Source organism: Accipiter gentilis, chromosome 9, assembly GCF_929443795.1.
Source record: "Accipiter gentilis chromosome 9, bAccGen1.1, whole genome shotgun sequence".
NCBI lineage: Eukaryota > Metazoa > Chordata > Aves > Accipitriformes > Accipitridae > Astur > Astur gentilis.
In genome coordinates this window covers 18,810,724-18,827,890 of record NC_064888.1, presented here as the reverse complement: position 1 = coordinate 18,827,890, position 17,167 = coordinate 18,810,724, and the positions used below count along the sequence as shown (strand labels likewise).

Sequence of the window (17,167 nt, the reverse complement as noted above, 5' to 3'; positions counted from 1 at the left end):
GTCATGGGCAGTTTACATTTTCAATAAAATTTGCCTCTCTATCCTGTTAAGCCTGAAATTACTTGCGTGCTGTTTTTGTTCATAGGATAATAGAGATCTAATACTTGTGTATCATGTATAAGAATGTGTCTTCCAGCAGGTTGTCAGATGATATTGAGCTGTTTCTGAAAAGGCATTGAGAGACAGTTACAGATGTGAACAGTTGAGGTTTTTGGTTTATTGTTCAAACTTAAATTTCTTGGGAGTGCATGAAACTTTTCATTTCTTTTATTGCCTGTATAACATTTAATGAGACTTAACACTTAAAACCATAATTGTGTGTACACAGCTAATGCCTAACAGTTTTCAGACAATCTGTTTAAAGCCTCAGAGTGCTATAGCAATGCAAACAGTAATCTCCTTGCTTTCAGTGCTATTTATAGTTGTGGGTAACTTTGCATACTCAAAAATAAGACTTGTCAGGACTTAGCAATGTGACTTTTTTGGGGGTGGGATGTTAGAAAATGCTAAATACTTTAAGAATTTCATGTGAATTGCAAACATAGTCAGATGAGCATGTAAATTCCACAAGCACAGAAACTACAGTAGGAAAAAAAGTTATTTAGAGCCAGACTTTTGAGACAAATTCTGGCATAAGGTAACAGAAGTCCAGCTGAATTTTTACCAAGGATTCATTTTATGCAGCAGCAAAGCCTGTTTATTTCTCTGTATAGGTAGCTATGACTTATTAAAATAAATAAACAAAATCATTTACTGGTTGCATAAATGACTTTCAAGTCTTTGCTTAAATATGGAAACTGTACTAGTTTAAGTAAATGCTAACACTATGTTGTTATTTCTAAATTAGTATGACTTCTGTGTGGACCAATCTCAGGGTTTGCAGTATATGTGAAGACTGTGAGAAAGCAGTAGGAGTAGTGGGTCCTTAATGTTTCAGAAGTTGTAAGCTATGCTAAATGGCTGAAACTCATGGTTCTTTTTTTTTTTAATCAATTACAAAAAACTTCCTGAAGTCACCAAAACCAGTATTTTTTGTTGGTTTTAGTCTTTATCTGTAGTACAAACTTAATAAACATGTGTTTTCTTGTTGTTTTCTGAAGTGACTGACATGTTGAAGCCATAATCAAAATTTACTGTACACACATTCATATAATTTTTAGTGAAAACAGTCTTTAAGTGTTAGGATAATCACAATTACTGTCTAAAATGGGTTCAAAACTATAAAAGTTAAGAAATTACATTTTGGGGGTGTGTTTATTCTAAAATAAAGATTGGGGTGTGGGGGAGGAACCTGAACTTTTTAAGGTAAGGTTGCTGTAGCATTCAATGCTCCACTGGCATCTTCAGCACTGTAACTGAATCCTTGCCAGTCTGTGGACATGGGGCTGGCATCCTTCTTGGACCTGAAAACCTCACTGTATTCCTTGGGTAGCCCCCCATGTTTTTTTTCTAATTAGTGCAGTAACCCAAATATGGAAACACTAATCTCTGGTCTTTAATTCTCTGTTCTTTCTGCTCTGCCAGATGTTAAAGTTGGATGATACTTTAGTTTCTTTATGGTGAATGATGTCGCTCATGCATTTTTTTCCTTTTCCTTTGTTATGTGGGTGGTTGCTCTTCCTTCCTTTTTCTACCCTGTATCAAATGCATGCAAGAGGATGTGCTATGATGCTATACTTCACCTCACCTGCTGAACCAACTTGCAGTATCCCCTTGCCCCCCCTCCACACGCCCCCCACCCGCTCTCCCCAATCCCCATGATTTGTTATTGCCGTTGATGCATTCCTGTTTTGCATGGTGGGGTAACAGCTCAGAAATCTTCCTTTTCCCATCACTCAGGTTGAGGATATGTAGGCACACCCAGGTGAAATAATTAATGGGTTTGCATTGCCCACCTGACAAAAGGCAGTTGCTTTCAAACTTGACTGTCTGATGGTCTTTAGTCTTTCTCTCTAGATACTTAAGTGCAGGCACTTGAATGTGATACTTGTCCTCATAGTTTTGGTTTGTTCGTGGGATCTTTTATGCAGCACAAAAAAAATCTTAGTGTAAATGGTATACCAACTTTTAGTTGGGAGTAACTGAGCTGCAGACCTTGCTTCTTTCTTCATCTTTTTAGTGCCCTTTTTAGGAAGGTGGTATATTTATGAGGTCAGAGCAAGAGTTTATATAATGCCTAAAGCAGAGACACTGACTGGAGCCTGCTAAATAGTCTGTGATACTCTTGTTAGTAAGCCAGTCTCTTGAAAATGTACCTGCATAGCTTTTCTGGTTCACATCTTTTATGACAGTGTTCAGATCAGTTGCAGTCAGTGGTTGCTTATAGAAACAATTTTGTCTCTACAATTTTGCCTGAAGGGAAGGGGGGATACATTTGAGACTTCCTGTTGTGAATGTTAACAATAATGCCTGGTTTAATATTTGTGCTATATATGTAGCAGAATTAAATAGGTACCTCCTATCAAACTAATAATTTGTTAGTATAAATTAATACAATTTATTTAAAGCTTGTATATACTTGAGAAATTTTTACACTGTATTTTACAACATAATCCTTTCTTTCCTACTTATTGTAGGAAAGGAAGAAAGTCAACTTGGGCAGATGATCAGTGTGTGCATTATGAGGGTTTCTGAGCCGAAATTACTGTGACTAAAAATATCATGATATGGTACTTGGTTTAATGCTATTTACAGGACTGATGGACTGTGGTGGTTGTATGTATGATGTTTTAAAGGGTTGATTGACTCTGACAGTTGGATGTATGATGCTTAAATAAATATTAAATTTCTAATTGGAAAGTAAAATAAAACCCCAACCTGTTTACAGGTGCTAAGTTGATGGTCTGTTATTGCTTTATGGTATATAATATATTAAAAAAAGAAGAGAGAGAAAAAAATTCTATTGCCTGACTGCTTTTGTGAAGCTTCAGTTTCTGAATGGAACTATGTGTTGGCCTAAAGTATGAATTTTTGGCAAATTTGCTCCTACTGCAATTGGAAATACAGTTATTTGAACAGGGCAGTCTTTTAAATTTGGATGTACAATCTCTAGTGATCTAGAAAACTAAACTCTTTGAATAGTTGTGATTTATCTTGTTCCCAAAATTAAAGGAATGAAAAATTCTTCTCAGCTTATTAGCTCTGTTGAGGATATAATAGTATGTTACTGGATAAGTGTTATTCAGATCTATCTTCAGTGACAAAGCAGACACCATACTCAAAAGTTTTTGTAACACCATTATTAATATGGTTCTCAAATATTAGATAAAAAGTTACGTTACTTTTAAATGGAGGTCGAATAACATGAAAAATATTGCTGGTTCATCTGGTATAAAGTATTGCAGTGTTGAATAACTAGCTGTACTGGTTCCTGTAAGAGGTGAAATGGAATTAACCTGTCCAGTGACTAATCATTGTTTCTTTCAGAAGATAATGTTACTTGATTGCTGTAGTTTTAGAAGAGATACTAGTAATTAAGAAAGAAGATACAGGTAGGAGATGCATTTCTGTTGCATTATATTCTGACCCAGTCAAAAAAAACCAAACCAAAAATGAAAAACAAAACCAAAAAAAACCCCAAACAAAAAAAAACAACCTAAACCCCACTTAGCTTATCCTAATTGTGAGACAGTTGCGAGCCAGAAATAATAATACCAGTATGAATATAGTTTTGCTTTGACTGTGCAAGCTAAAGCAGTGTGAAACTATGCTTTGTTTACTGTGCTGAGAAGAATGTGTGTATTCTTAACTTTCAGTAGCTCAGAGATCAGACCCAGTAATGCAGTTATGAATGCAAACAGCTTCAAAATATATCTTGGAACCTGTAAGTTTCTTGAAAACTTGTGTGTGAAGTGGTAGGATTTTCAAGCTCTCTATTATTAGATTTGGTCTGGGAACATCAGTCTTTGTAGCCCTGAACTGCCAACAACCTTTGTCCTTTATTTTACCTTCAGTTAAAAAAACAAAAAAAAAGGGGGGGATGGACTGTGGGGTCGGTGTTGAAATAGGGAAGTAAATGAGTGTTGGCTAATGGCCACATCTTTTCCTAGAGTAAGGGGGGAAGAAACCCCCCAACCTTAGAAGGATAAATTGAGATTGTGGACCTGGATTTGAATGATATGTGATGTTTTGTAAATTATTTATCAGAGCAAGCCTTTCTGAAATGGCTAAAGCACTGTTATAGCAAAGGGAAGCAGAATAGTATGGTTGCCAAGAGGAGATTTTTACTGGATTCCACTAAAAGAAAAATTTTTCTTTTAAAATTATCTGTATTAAAGTAGGAGTTAAGAAACGTCCACAAGATGCTGCAAGTGAACAATTGTGTTTGATAGCTCTGGACCATTTTTCTGCTGATGATTATTGGTGTAGTTTAGGTACTTCTTGTTAATATCATTTTTGCTCCAAATACAAGCCTGTTTAAAGGTATAATGATGGGACAGATCTGTTGAATTATGATACCTTACTGGCAAGAATAGTAACTTAACTAATTTTCTTTTATTTGTATACGTGTTGTTTTTAACTTCCAAGTGAAAAATTCTGCAGGTATATCCTTTCACACCTATAGAATTACTGATCTCATTCAATGCCATCCTACCAAAACTGACAAAGAATATCAATAAAATATTTTTTTGAAGCATGAGTAAATGGGAAATCTGCCAGTTTTATAATGTCAACAATTATTTTTGTACAGGTAGCAATTTAAGATTTCAACTATCCATATAATCCATTATGGAGGTCTGGGATGCTTGTTCATATTAGTTACGAGATGGTAATACTGCAGCTCCCTTTTGTAGTTCATGGAAGAGAACAGACCTCTCCATGCTTATGAAAAGTCTTTCGCTCTGGTCATCTTTTATGTATATTCTTTGTGGTATACAAGTATGTCAGCGTTCTGATAATTGGATGGTGAAGACATGAACAGTGAGCAGACCTTCTGAGGACTAAGCTTTCAGAAAAAGTATTATGCCTTAGGGTATGTTTATATTGAAGTGGTTGTAGGCTAGGGTAAGGATATGTGTGCCTCCTCTTGGCTGGGTATGACAACTTTACCTGGCTGGTGTCAGTATTTGGAATCTGCTGCTTGATTTAAGATGATCCTAAAGCTCAATAATATAAATGTAGTTTAAGTATTTCTGTATTATCTTGTGTCGAGGTATAAGGGCATATCTACATGAAACTGCTGCCTTCTCAAGAATACCCTTAAAAACAAGCATCCCCTACTTTGCAGAACTGTAAATGGTATACAAGTTCGTAGGTCAAATGAATATAGCCTGTCAGCCTTCAAAGTATTGTGGAATAGACTGGAAATGTAAAAACTGAAGATGAAAACAATAAATGGTTACTTTGATATATAAAACTAACAGCATTGCTTAGCTGAATCTGGAAACTAAGAACTTGTGAAAAACTATTTTAATTTTTGAGGAGTTGTGATACTAGCTGCTAGCAGTCAGTCTGGGAAGGTACTTTATTATCTGACTATCCCACTTGAAGAAATAGTTGCACATCATTTTATTTGTTACGGATCTGTTTACAGATACTTCTGTGTAGGCATTAATACATTAATATTTTGGATGATACAAGTAAGTAGCTTCATTGAAGCTCTAAAATTTACTGCAGAAACTGTTTTGGGGTATTTAATCTCAGATAGTTTGCCACCTATCAGATTAGGAAGATAGGGACATAAATTTGTTTCAATTCTTACATAATTTTTCTGAAAAATTCTGTGTATTGTTTCCAGACTTTGAAAGATTTGCATAGGTTTTTTTATTCCGATTGTGTATCATAGCTGATGGGACTCATCAGACTGGAATTGGTAACTGTTGATCTGTTGAGTCCAGTATTTTTACCCTAAAATGGTAACTGCAGAGGGAGGTTTAAGTTGTATTGGATGGAAAAGTAATAAAGGTATGTATTAAATTTGAGAGTTTTTGTAAAAGTTCCTGTTTTTCTTGTGGAAAGGAACTATGGTAATCTGTAATAAAGGCCAGTTTGCATCTTAATCTTTGAACACAATTACAAGTGTGCCTGGGCTGCCCAGGGAAGTGGTAGAGTCACCGTCCCCAGAGGTATTCAAAAAGCATGTAGACAGGGTATTCCACAACATGGTTTAGTGGGCATGGATGATGGTTGGACGTGATGATCTTGAAGGTCTTTTCCAACCTAAATGATTCTATGATCTGAAGAACAAGTGATTGTGTTCTGGAGTTGAGATTGTGTGTTCAAGAATAGTGTCCTAAGTTCTAGTTTTTCCTCATTTTTGTTAACACAAGTCTCTTATTGGGGAGGTTTACATGGATTAGTGTACCACGTTACTTATTATGGGCCAGCTTAACATTTATGAAATACGTTAAGGTAATAAACTTTGTTATTCCAAAGTTGGCAAAATGGATGTTTGTCTTGGTAATTAATATGGGGTACAACAAAATGTCAGATAAAAGTGAAAGAAAAGACTACTGAGGCTTTTTTTTTCCCCCCCTAGCTAACTCTGTCTGTTTATTTTTAAATGTAGCCACGAGCCGATCCCATCCCGATATGTAGCTTTTGTTTGGGAACGAAAGAATCAAATCGTGAAAAAAAACCAGAAGAGCTGTTGTCTTGTGCAGACTGTGGCAGCAGTGGTAAGTTGGCTGAATTTACAAATAATAGAAATGTTTATGTTTAAGTCTGTTTTTAAGGTATTAAAAATATTTAAACTTCTGAATGTCATCCTCTCTTTGAACAATCCGAGAACTGAAACAAAGCGAGGGATGGAGGAGACATACATTCACACTTTTTTCTTCTTCTTTCTTTTTTTTTTAAACACTAAAATTTTGTCATCTGGATAACAACAAATGAGACATGTGAATTCATCTTAATGCCAAAAGTGTAGGTCTGCTGAGTAAATTAATAGGGAAACCACACTTATAAAATACAGGAATTCTGTTATTGTTTGGGATCTATGTTTAACCTGAAAACTCAGGTTTGCATTGTAACATCAAATGACGATCAAGTATTTTGCTTGCACAGATTTGCAACATTGTAGAAGCTGAGGAATAGTCATCACAATAAAGACTGTGTAGCAGTCCTTGCTCTTGTGTATCTTGCGTATCCAATTCATTTCTTTATAAAATTCTTTAGTTATTCGAGTGGGTTTTTGAATAATATTTCAAATAACATACTAAAGCTGTTAGGCACCTGTTACTTGTCAGGCACAAGATAGTGACTCTCTACTGATCATATGTACCTTGCTCCTGTGTGTTGCAGCAGCTCTTGTGGACTTCTGTGGCTGTTCTGACTGCAAGTCCTTCCCTTAAAGTGAGCAACTAGGTTAATTTTGAAAATGAAATACTGTAGCACACTGTTGCTTTGTGCAGTATTTGTGCATGGATGATACCAAACGTGTTCTTGGCCTAGGTTATTCCTGATTCACAGAGGGATTTGGCTAAGAAACATGGGCAAATCTCTTTAGCAGCTCTATGCCATAAAGCTTTTTTTGGTGCAACTGTAGAGTTCTGGATGTGAAAATCCTCTGTAGTTTTAACTGTTCCAAAAAAATCCCCTGTGGAAAATAGCTTTATTCTGGAAGAGTTATTTGGCCGGTATAGTTTGTCAGTTGAGTGGACTGCTTTTGTTTAGCTGTGCCAGTAAAAAAAACTTTTTCTCCCATAAGCTTACAGCTGCATTGGGAAGTACTTTTGGTAAAGCTTTGCAATGTAGACCATCCATCTCAGCTCAAAGACAAAATAGCAGTGCTGCTTAAAGTCACAGGCTGCAATATCCAACTGCTTGATGCTACCCCTTTGTGCTGGCACCCGGTTGCATATAAACTGGATTGAGGAACAAACATAGTTAAAAGACAACAAGTTTGATAAGTTCCCCAGTGCAGTTCACTGCAGAGCCATACCAACTTCTGTGCCAGAATGAAGAAGAAGGAAGTGCTCAGGAGGCAAATGAGTAGAGAAGCAGTAGGGTCTGCATAAGCCAGCACTACTTTTGAGAAGGCTGGAAGTGAAAGTACTGTTTCGGTGTCTTTGAATTCAGAGTCCATGTGTATCATCATTTTGTAGCTGTGCTGAAGATAGTCTGCCTTGGGTACTGTGATAGCTACATAGATACTTCAGTGAAAACAAAACAGTGTGGATCAAAATCGTGTTGTCAGTTAATCAGGATATGCTTCTGAATCTGTCACCCCAGACAGATTCCTTGTATTTTAGCCGATGTATTTTTTAGTACATTTAAGCAAATCATTAAACAGTGAAGTAAGGAAGTGGCTTTTTCACTTCAGTATGCAAAACCAAACCCCATAGATTTTAAACTGTCTTCCTTTAATGGTTTGCAGGTTTCCTGTATTTTCAAATCTGTATTCTAATATTCGGAAATAGAAAAAGATTTTTGCTTGGTTAGACTCTGGTACACAGAGTTTACATTAATCAGGTGAGCTTAGATATCAGCTACTCTTCTGTTGTGTAATAATCTAGGCCTAAGATGCTTTACAACTAGAAGTCTTCACTTTCATGGATCAGCTTCCATTTGAATTAACACTGATACATTCTCTCTGCCTCATTAAGACTAAATTATCTTTAATTAGTTCCTCAGATGTATTAGATATAAAGAATGAAATGTTGAGACTGCCAATCAGATTGCTGGATGGTTAAACTTTAGCTACTGATGCCTAACTAAAATAAAAACCAATCTCAGAGCAATTTAGAAATAACAAAACTTCACTCAAGTGGAGGTTTATTGTAATTGGATTTGTAATTTTGCACATTGCAGTGTATCTCAAAGCTAGTCTTGCTGTCTAATAAACATAAAAGAAATTGCATGTTGCTCACAGCAAGCAAATTGTTCAGCTGATGAGAAATTAAATTGCAGTGCCCACTACTGGCATGTCTGCTTTCCGTTATGTTTTTGTTGTCCGTCGCTTGTGTCTCTTCAGGCAATGTTCCTGTGTTCTGAAAGCAGAAACTATCTGGATATCTGCACATTTCATTGATGTTACCCTTATTTTGTGATATTTGGGATGATAATGTATTTGGGTACTGGAAATGAAATGCACTGCTATGTCACTTTGCACAGGGCATTTTCTAAAGGAGTAAGATGAGCGATGTCAGGTGTGAGAAAACAACGAAAGCAAACATTGCTCATATTTTTTCTTTTCCTTTCCCTCCTGCATTTTTCCCAATCTTTTAATTTTGAAAAATTGATAGACTTGAGAACTGTAATCAAACCGAACCCTACTTCCATTTTTTCAATTGAGAGGTGCAGAAGCAATCAAAGAGCTGTTGCTGACAGATTTTAAAAGGGAGTTGAAGTTTTAGAAAGAGGAGGGGAAAAAAAGGTTGAGTTATTGGGGAACAACAATAAATATTTAAATAAAGGGGGAAAAAATAGCTAAAAGTAGAATACCTGCGGGTACTGTCCTTTCAAACAAATAGTATGTTAGGCTGAGAAGGCAAGAGGGTTACCAATCAAAGATAGGTAGGGGAGGCTGGAGAGCAGAGCAACTAAGACATCAGAGTCGGGTCAAGAGGAATAGGGACAGAAAATGTTTATGAAGGACTGTTCAGAGATTGCTTTATAAGGGAAATTTAGGGTATGCTTTAAGAACAAGGGAATATGGGAGTTGTCTTAGTTATTACCATCTCTGGGAGGATGTCAGCTAGCTGGATAAAATGAACTGTTAAGAAACCTGCAGGTGGAAAAACCAACTACATACCCAAGATAGGTGCACTGATCCTCTCTGCTCATGGCTAAAGTCACCCTAAATAATAATGCTTCCTACCTAAAAGGTTATCAAACACAGGGGTTTTTTTTGTGGATTATTTTATACATTAGTTCCCCATATTTGTATCAAAGTTAAAAATAACTAACTACAGAAATTTGTTAAACAGAGTTCCTTTTAAAAGTGAAACCTGTGTTGATTACCACTTCGTGTTTAGTAGGCATTACCCTCTACTTGTTATTGTTGTATTTGCACTATGTCAATTTATGTCCGAAATGAAGACTGTAAGTATTGTTAGCTATTAAAGAACACCACCATATGGTATTTTGAAATCTGAAAATTTCTGTGCTGTCTCTGCTAGTGCATACCTAGGAAAGACATTAAAAAAACATGGCAAATGCATAGTGATTACTCCCATTTTCACTCTTCCAGCCTCTAGTTACTTGTGGCTCAGGGACTTGGAGTTGCAGGCAGAATCTTCATATTTAATACCAATGGATTTTTTTCCTTGAATTTTTGTCCAATAGTAAAATCTAACACTTAAGGGTATTAACGAATGTATTACGCTGTGTAACTGCTTGAATGAGAAATGTTATGTTGGTAGATAACAGAGAAATAAAGTAACGCTGTTACACCTAATCTCTGCATGGTTACTAACCAGTAAGAATGGATGTTTCATACGTTTATACTTCTCAGTTACTTAAAGCAAAGTTAAGATCAACAATTTAAACCACAACTTAAAGAAGTAAATAACTTCTGTGCAGGGTAGATAACTGAAATTAAATGTACTTATATGGAGGTAATTGGTTTATGATTACACTTTAATGTGTTAACGTAGTTGTTAAGTTATGGTTGATGAAATCGGTCTTTCTGTGATACTGATTATTAATATCAGCCACTCTAGGGAGCTTTTTTTCTTACTTAGCAAATTTTTTTGAATGAAGCACTTGTTAAGCTTTATTGAAGGGAGCAGTGCAGCATCGAGCTCAACTATGCAGTTACAGAGTATATTTGTCACTTTCAAGAAAAACAGTACCTTTAAGCACATACTCAGTTTTAACCACAAAAATTTGTTAATGTGCTTAAACAATATGCTAGGAATCAAATGGCAGTGCTTTTTCTATATCTTTGCTTTTGAAACTACTCTGAATTTATTATTAATTGTTCTTTACTAATAGATTATATTCCTGCATTTTGTTTTGAGAATGTGCTATATTTACACAATTTGTCTTTTAAAATTTAACAGAAGTGGATTAAACCACTTTTGGATTTGTACATACAATAAAACAAATTAAAATCTGAAATTTGCACTTTAAGTGGCTTTTGCATTCTATCAGTCATCTTTGCCGTTCATGCCTCAGTCTGTTAGAAGACGAAAATAGAAAATGCTCATGGATTAGCCTGTATTCTTGTTTGTGGTGGTCTAGCTCAGTCTTGAACTGAGAAACAGCAGATGGAGAAAGTCTGAATCATCATGACTAGACCATTACCTGGAAGAAAGCATGTATCCCAACTCTGACAGTGAGAAGAAAGCATCCTTCATGCGTATCACATGCTGCACTTACAGATGGCTGCAGTTATGACATCAGGGATTCTTAGCTCTTACAACTTGTGGGTTGATATTCTTCATAATCTCTGAATATAATACTGGCAAAAAGTGTTTCCCTGGGAAGGCTTATCCCTTCCTATTTAGCAGTGCTTTTATCTTTTTTTGGGTTAAGGCAACACTCCGTTGAGGTTGTTGAAGACGTGAAAAATTACTGCCAGTATTGCCTAAAGTGTTGTATGTGTTCAGTTGTCTGCTATCTTGTATTAACTGGAAAAGCCATATAGGGTGCCTAGGCTACCATGAGAAGAGGATGGTCCCTCCAGGGAATAAAGAATAGTTTCATGGGAGGTGGTAGTTCAGCTACTCTTCCCTACTCCCCACAAAGTTTTAAGTCATCCTTTGCAGTAAGCTTTTCTTGTGCCTATTGTCTGCTTCATTTTTTCCTTCTTGCTGCTCTGAAATTGTTCTTTGTATGTAATTAAGTAATAAGTTGGAATGAAAAATGCATATAGTTTGACTGTTAAGTTTCTCTGGTAGATACTTAGTATATTTAGAAAAACAGCTAATACATTTTTATCTAAAGATTTCCTCTGTTCATGTTGTACTGCTATGAAAGGGGAATGGGGTCAAGTTTGTAAAAATACTTTCTTCAGAACCAATGGCAGTTTAATATGCTATGGAAATAACCTAGTGAAAATAAAATTCAATTTCAGGTGCTTGTGTAGACCATTCACAGGTGTCAGTTACAGTAGAAGTCAACTTTCTACCTCTCTTCATAAATGACTTTTGTGGCAGTTACTCTGTATTTTTGTATGAAGTAGATGAGTTAAATAATGTGTTGCAAAGTTCTGAAAACAGCTGGTGCTTGCAGGGTTCTGATGGTGCTGGCTACATCCTGTTGAACTTAAGAATCCATTATACCAATCTTAAATCTCAAGCTTTAAATATTTTGGTTTTTTTAGGACATCCATCATGTTTGAAATTCTGTCCTGAGTTAACAACAAATGTGAAGGCCTTAAGATGGCAGTGTATTGAATGCAAGACATGCAGTGCATGTAGGATCCAAGGCAAAAATGCAGTAAGTTTAGACCGTTGAGTGTTATCTGACTTCTCTTTGTTTACTGTAGCTCTATACTTAGCACATGTGCAAATACAAATCGCTGATGTACAACTTCAAGCAATGCTATATTAAGTCTTTTTTTCCTCTTCCTCTTCCTCCCCACCCCCACCCCCTGCCCCCTTCAGGATAACATGCTTTTTTGCGACTCCTGTGATAGAGGGTTCCACATGGAGTGCTGTGACCCACCACTTTCCCGAATGCCAAAAGGTGATAATAAAAATCCTTTCAATGAAAATACTATCATTCATAGTCTTTTCTCATGCTAAGTGACCAAAAGCTCTTGAGCATGCTAATTATTTTTACATCGGTAAACAGTATGATTTCAATCATGTCAAAGCCAATTTTATTTTTCTTTACTTGAAATTTACTATTTTCCTGAGAACAGAAAGGTCTGTGGTCAGTTGACCAGATGAATTCACTACGTATCGAGCTGTTGGCCAATTTATTGAAGGTGAAGTTTCACAAAGGCTGTTAAAATGTTTGGAGTGTATACACTGACAAAGAAGTCCGTAGAGTAGGTGAAAGAGCCTGCTGCTTCTTGCCTTTTGTAAGAGAAATTTAAAAAACAGAGAAGCAAACAAAACACCTGTCTCCTCAGGTTCTCTAATCTCTAGATTTCTGGTATATAGCACCTCTCACTTCTGCTCTCACATCTTTATGGCTTTCCCTATTTAATCTTAAAGTTACACTAAAGACTTCTTCCAGCTTTTTTTCCCCTCCAAATTCCCAGCCTTATCTATAATAAATTAAGTGTTCAGACACGATCATCTAATGTTAAAAGGATGCCAAATTCAAGTTGTTGTATTTTAAAACAAACATACCTGTGTGTGATCTGGTATTTTCTTTAGCACACTCTAGTCTAGATTGCTTTGTAATGCACATGTAACTTTTTTTTTTCCCCTCTGTCTTAATTGTGTCTGAAGAAAGATCTAGGTAGTATAAAGAGGGACAAGCTAGAACAGAAATTCTTCTAAGAACCCATTTGCTCACAATCTTTTCTGTGACCCTTGTTGCCTCTTTACTTTCCCCTTTCCATGAGCACTTTGCTTTCAAATATTTCAAAGTATGGATAGAAGTGGATCACTTTTCTCTGTCCACTTCCCCTTCCCTATGTCCTGTTCATAAGATAATTTGTTGACCTTGTGTACTTGGCATGTATCTTGGTAGACACCTGCAGTACAGATTAAATAAACTGTGTACAATTAAACTTTTTTTCCTTTATGTAGGGATGTGGATTTGCCAGGTCTGTAGACCAAAGAAGAAAGGGAGAAAGCTACTTCATGAGAAAGCTGCCCAAATAAGGCGACGATATGCAAAACCTATCGGACGACCGAAAAATAAACTAAAGCAACGAATGTTGTAGGTTTCTCTTGAATTTTTTTTAATGTTTCTAGAATGTAGTCAGATAAGAGTTGATGCAGGTTCAACTACAGTTTTTAACTGTATTTCAAGTTGGGGAAAATAGGTGGCAAGTATTCTAGTATATGTCTTTCAGCCCAATGGCTATTAACTTCTTAATTACAGTGGGTGCTTTTTGTGTCATGTCAGAAGGTAATGAAAAAACTTCCTGCAACTTACTTTTCTAGATCCCATAATTTTTTAACAAAACTTGTACCTATAGCAGATGCAAATAAAAGTTTGTATGATAACATATGCCAAAGCTGTCTTTTAAGTGTAACTTCAAATGAAGTACATAAAGAATCTATACTAAGTGGATAATAGTGAGTGAGTTACATCCAGCTTTAGGAGACTGTTCTGCTCAAAGACCTGTTCAAAAGTTGTTTAAAAATGACTTAGTTAATATCAGCTCACAAATGCCATTCCAAAACACAAACTACGCAAGTACTACAGAAGTTCTGGTTTCAGTGGTACTCTGGAAAAAATTATTACTTGAATTCTGCTGTTAAGCTGCCACTGGTTGCTAGGGAAAGAGGTTGTAATTCCTCTTGCTTCTCAGGAATGTGTTTATCTAAGACGAGAGTGCTGTAATTCTTTTGGCATCTATCTTTCCAGGGAACACTGTAGTTGGACATCTTAAGGTTTGGTTGGAGGATTGTTTAAGTAGCGTTCAAATGCTGAGTTGACTTTACACTGAGTGTTAAACAGGAACAGATTCCGTGTTAAGTCCAGTAGCATGTTGCCCTCAGTCACAAGTTCTACGCACATATGCCTTTCTTCCCCTCCTATTTAACTATCTGTTTGGCCATGTTAGCTCAGCAGCTGAGCTTTCTGGCTCTATGTACTACTCATTCGGGCATGTGGCTGTTACTCAACCATTTTTCTCTATAGTCTAAACACCTGTCTGGTATTCTTCAGAGTTGCATGGTAGCTGCTGCAAAACTTTGCATTTTACATAATAAGGATTTCTGGAGCCAGTGGAGCCAACATGTAAAAATAGAAGGAAAAAACCCATACTTGCAGTAAGAGAGTACAGCATGCTAGTCAAGTTGATGTACTTGGTACTGTGCAGCTTGCTACATTCTCTTTCCCCTCTCTCTGCCAGCACCTCTTGTCTTGCCTTTTTGGTCCTTGTCCTAAAGTTCAGTGTATACTGCTCTAGGAAAGTAGTATAGGACAAGGATGACATGTGGTGCTATATGAAAGTAAAAGATGTAGTTGTAGTGGTTCATGAGAGCATGCTGTTAATGGAAGAGTGGGTGAAACATTTGTTTTACTTCTCCATTCTCCTCCTGACTAAATAACTGAAGAATTTGAAGGTCATTTTAATAACTATATACAACTTTCAGTGTTCTAACTGAAATTCCTATATGTCATTGTGTGTGCATAATAAAAACATTCCCCGTATATCTACACCTCTGGTTTTACCCCTTTGAAAACTCTAAGCCTTCAACTGGAGGTTAGGGAAATACAGTACTGCTATCTTACTTCTCTAAAAACATGTCCCTGATTTGGGTTCCCACAGTGGATTTAGCAGGAATATCTGTCTGACACAGTAATTCTGCTTCTCCTCCTTCCTTGTACATATAAAAGAAAGCTTGGAAAGGTTGTGAGGGTTTTACTGTTATATTTTGCTAATGGGTTTCTAAGCTACAACTTTAAAAATATAAATGTCATGCTAAAGGATACAGAAGTTCTCTTAGCGTTGGATGATTATTATGAATATTTTTATAAAGACTTTCTTTTCTTTGTAGCACGTGAGCCACATGAGCATGTTAGAGTAGTAATTGAGGGGGTTGTTTGTATACTGAATATTTGCAATACTGTGGGCACATTTCTATTACTTCAATGTCTAATATATATATATAAAACAAAGTAGTCTTGTTTTGGAAAAATAGTGGTTAGGAGATGCGATAAGAGAAGATACTCTTCCTCATGGAATTCTATTTAAAAGTGATCATGGAGTACAGAAGATGACAGTGCCATGCATAAAAGTGCATGGCCACATGAAATACAGGAAGGTTAGCTAATGCCGCTTAGTTCTTTTTGTGTAGTACAAAGAAAATCTGTCCAGTAGTACTGGAATAATTTTTTGCCTGTTGACCATCTGTAGGAGGCCCTTCACAGGCAAATTACTGTGTAGTATTAACTAAAACCAGGTGTGTGATGGTGCCTCTGGCACTGATGGTGATTACTACATCTGGTAATAAGAATAGGTCTTGTGATGGACATAAGCTTATGGCACCAAAGGATTCAAAAGACTTAGAAGTTTTTGGTTTTGTTGCCTCTTAGGAGCTAACCAAATTTAAGGATGTGTGAGTGGAAAAGGGGCTAGTTCTTTAACTGGTGGGCCCTTGGAGTTCAGTAAACCAGATGGTAGCCCCAGGCTGTTCAGTCTTTAATTAGAAATAACCTGTTGGAATTAATTACTTCAGCATCTCAATTAAGAAGGCAAATGTGTGGAAGAAAACTTTCTGCTGCAGAATAAATAAGCTGACTTCAAAGAGCAGGATGGAAAAGGGAATGGAAGCATTTGATGCAACTATATAGCTTTGTTTGGATTTGCAATTTGATCATGCCTCATGATACCTATTCCTTTTACTGCAAATATTTTTAAATGTTCTGTTTCTATATACTTACAATATATACTATTCTTCACTGTATCATTCACTGTTCCTCTCTTCAGTCATTAGTGACCAGCTAAACCTGTATTTCTGGTGTAACTAATGTTGGCTTTCAGCATGCCCTTTTTCTTCCTAGCATTTAAATAACATTCACTATTATTCTTTCTTAACACCTTCCATGTTAGGCAAGATTGGTTTATGGCTTTTCTACAAACACCACTTGGTCTTACTGTTCTGTTCTTTCCTTTCCTTTGCCTTTTTTCTTTTTTCTATTGTTACAATTTCTAAAGAAAATGGGGTCTGTTTTTTTGGTTTTGTTTTAACGTTCTTCATAAACTACCCCATTTTGCTTTTAGGTCTTTGGCAGTAATTTTTACTACTAGTGTTGACATACATAATCCAATGAGAGTGTGGAAAAAATAGCAGTTTCTTGAAAACTGACACTATTGCTTTAAAGGACTAATAGACTTTCTCTACAGTTTAAGCAAATGTAGTCTGAAGTGAAGTGTTTTGATATGCAGTAATTTATTAACACTGAACATGTACATCTCCTTTGTGTGTACAATAAACTCTATGGTGATGGAGCAGTTATTGTATTCAGACACAGTGCGTTGATGTTTTTGTCCAAAGCAGCACACTCTTTTGCCATGCCTAAAAGTAGGTAGGAAGGCTGTATACTTGTGACATCTTCCTATCCTAGCTGCTTCTACTTATATGTACTGTGGACTATCTTTTAAAGAATGGGGGAGAGGGGTCAAAAAGAAAAAAGGAAAAGG

General features: G+C 36.3%; 1 protein-coding gene across 7 annotated transcripts in view; it reads left to right on the top strand.

The window, feature by feature from the left end:
* The window catches only part of KAT6B (lysine acetyltransferase 6B), a 126,289-nt gene that overhangs the window by 63,947 nt on the left and 45,175 nt on the right, over positions 1-17,167 (top strand). For all 7 annotated transcript variants that reach the window (XM_049810295.1, XM_049810294.1, XM_049810296.1 and 4 more), the window contains exons 3-6: positions 6,509-6,617; positions 12,212-12,327; positions 12,495-12,576; positions 13,596-13,728. In XM_049810295.1, the coding sequence (XP_049666252.1) occupies positions 6,509-6,617; positions 12,212-12,327; positions 12,495-12,576; positions 13,596-13,728 (440 nt within the window). The remainder of the gene's footprint in view (positions 1-6,508; positions 6,618-12,211; positions 12,328-12,494; positions 12,577-13,595; positions 13,729-17,167) is intronic.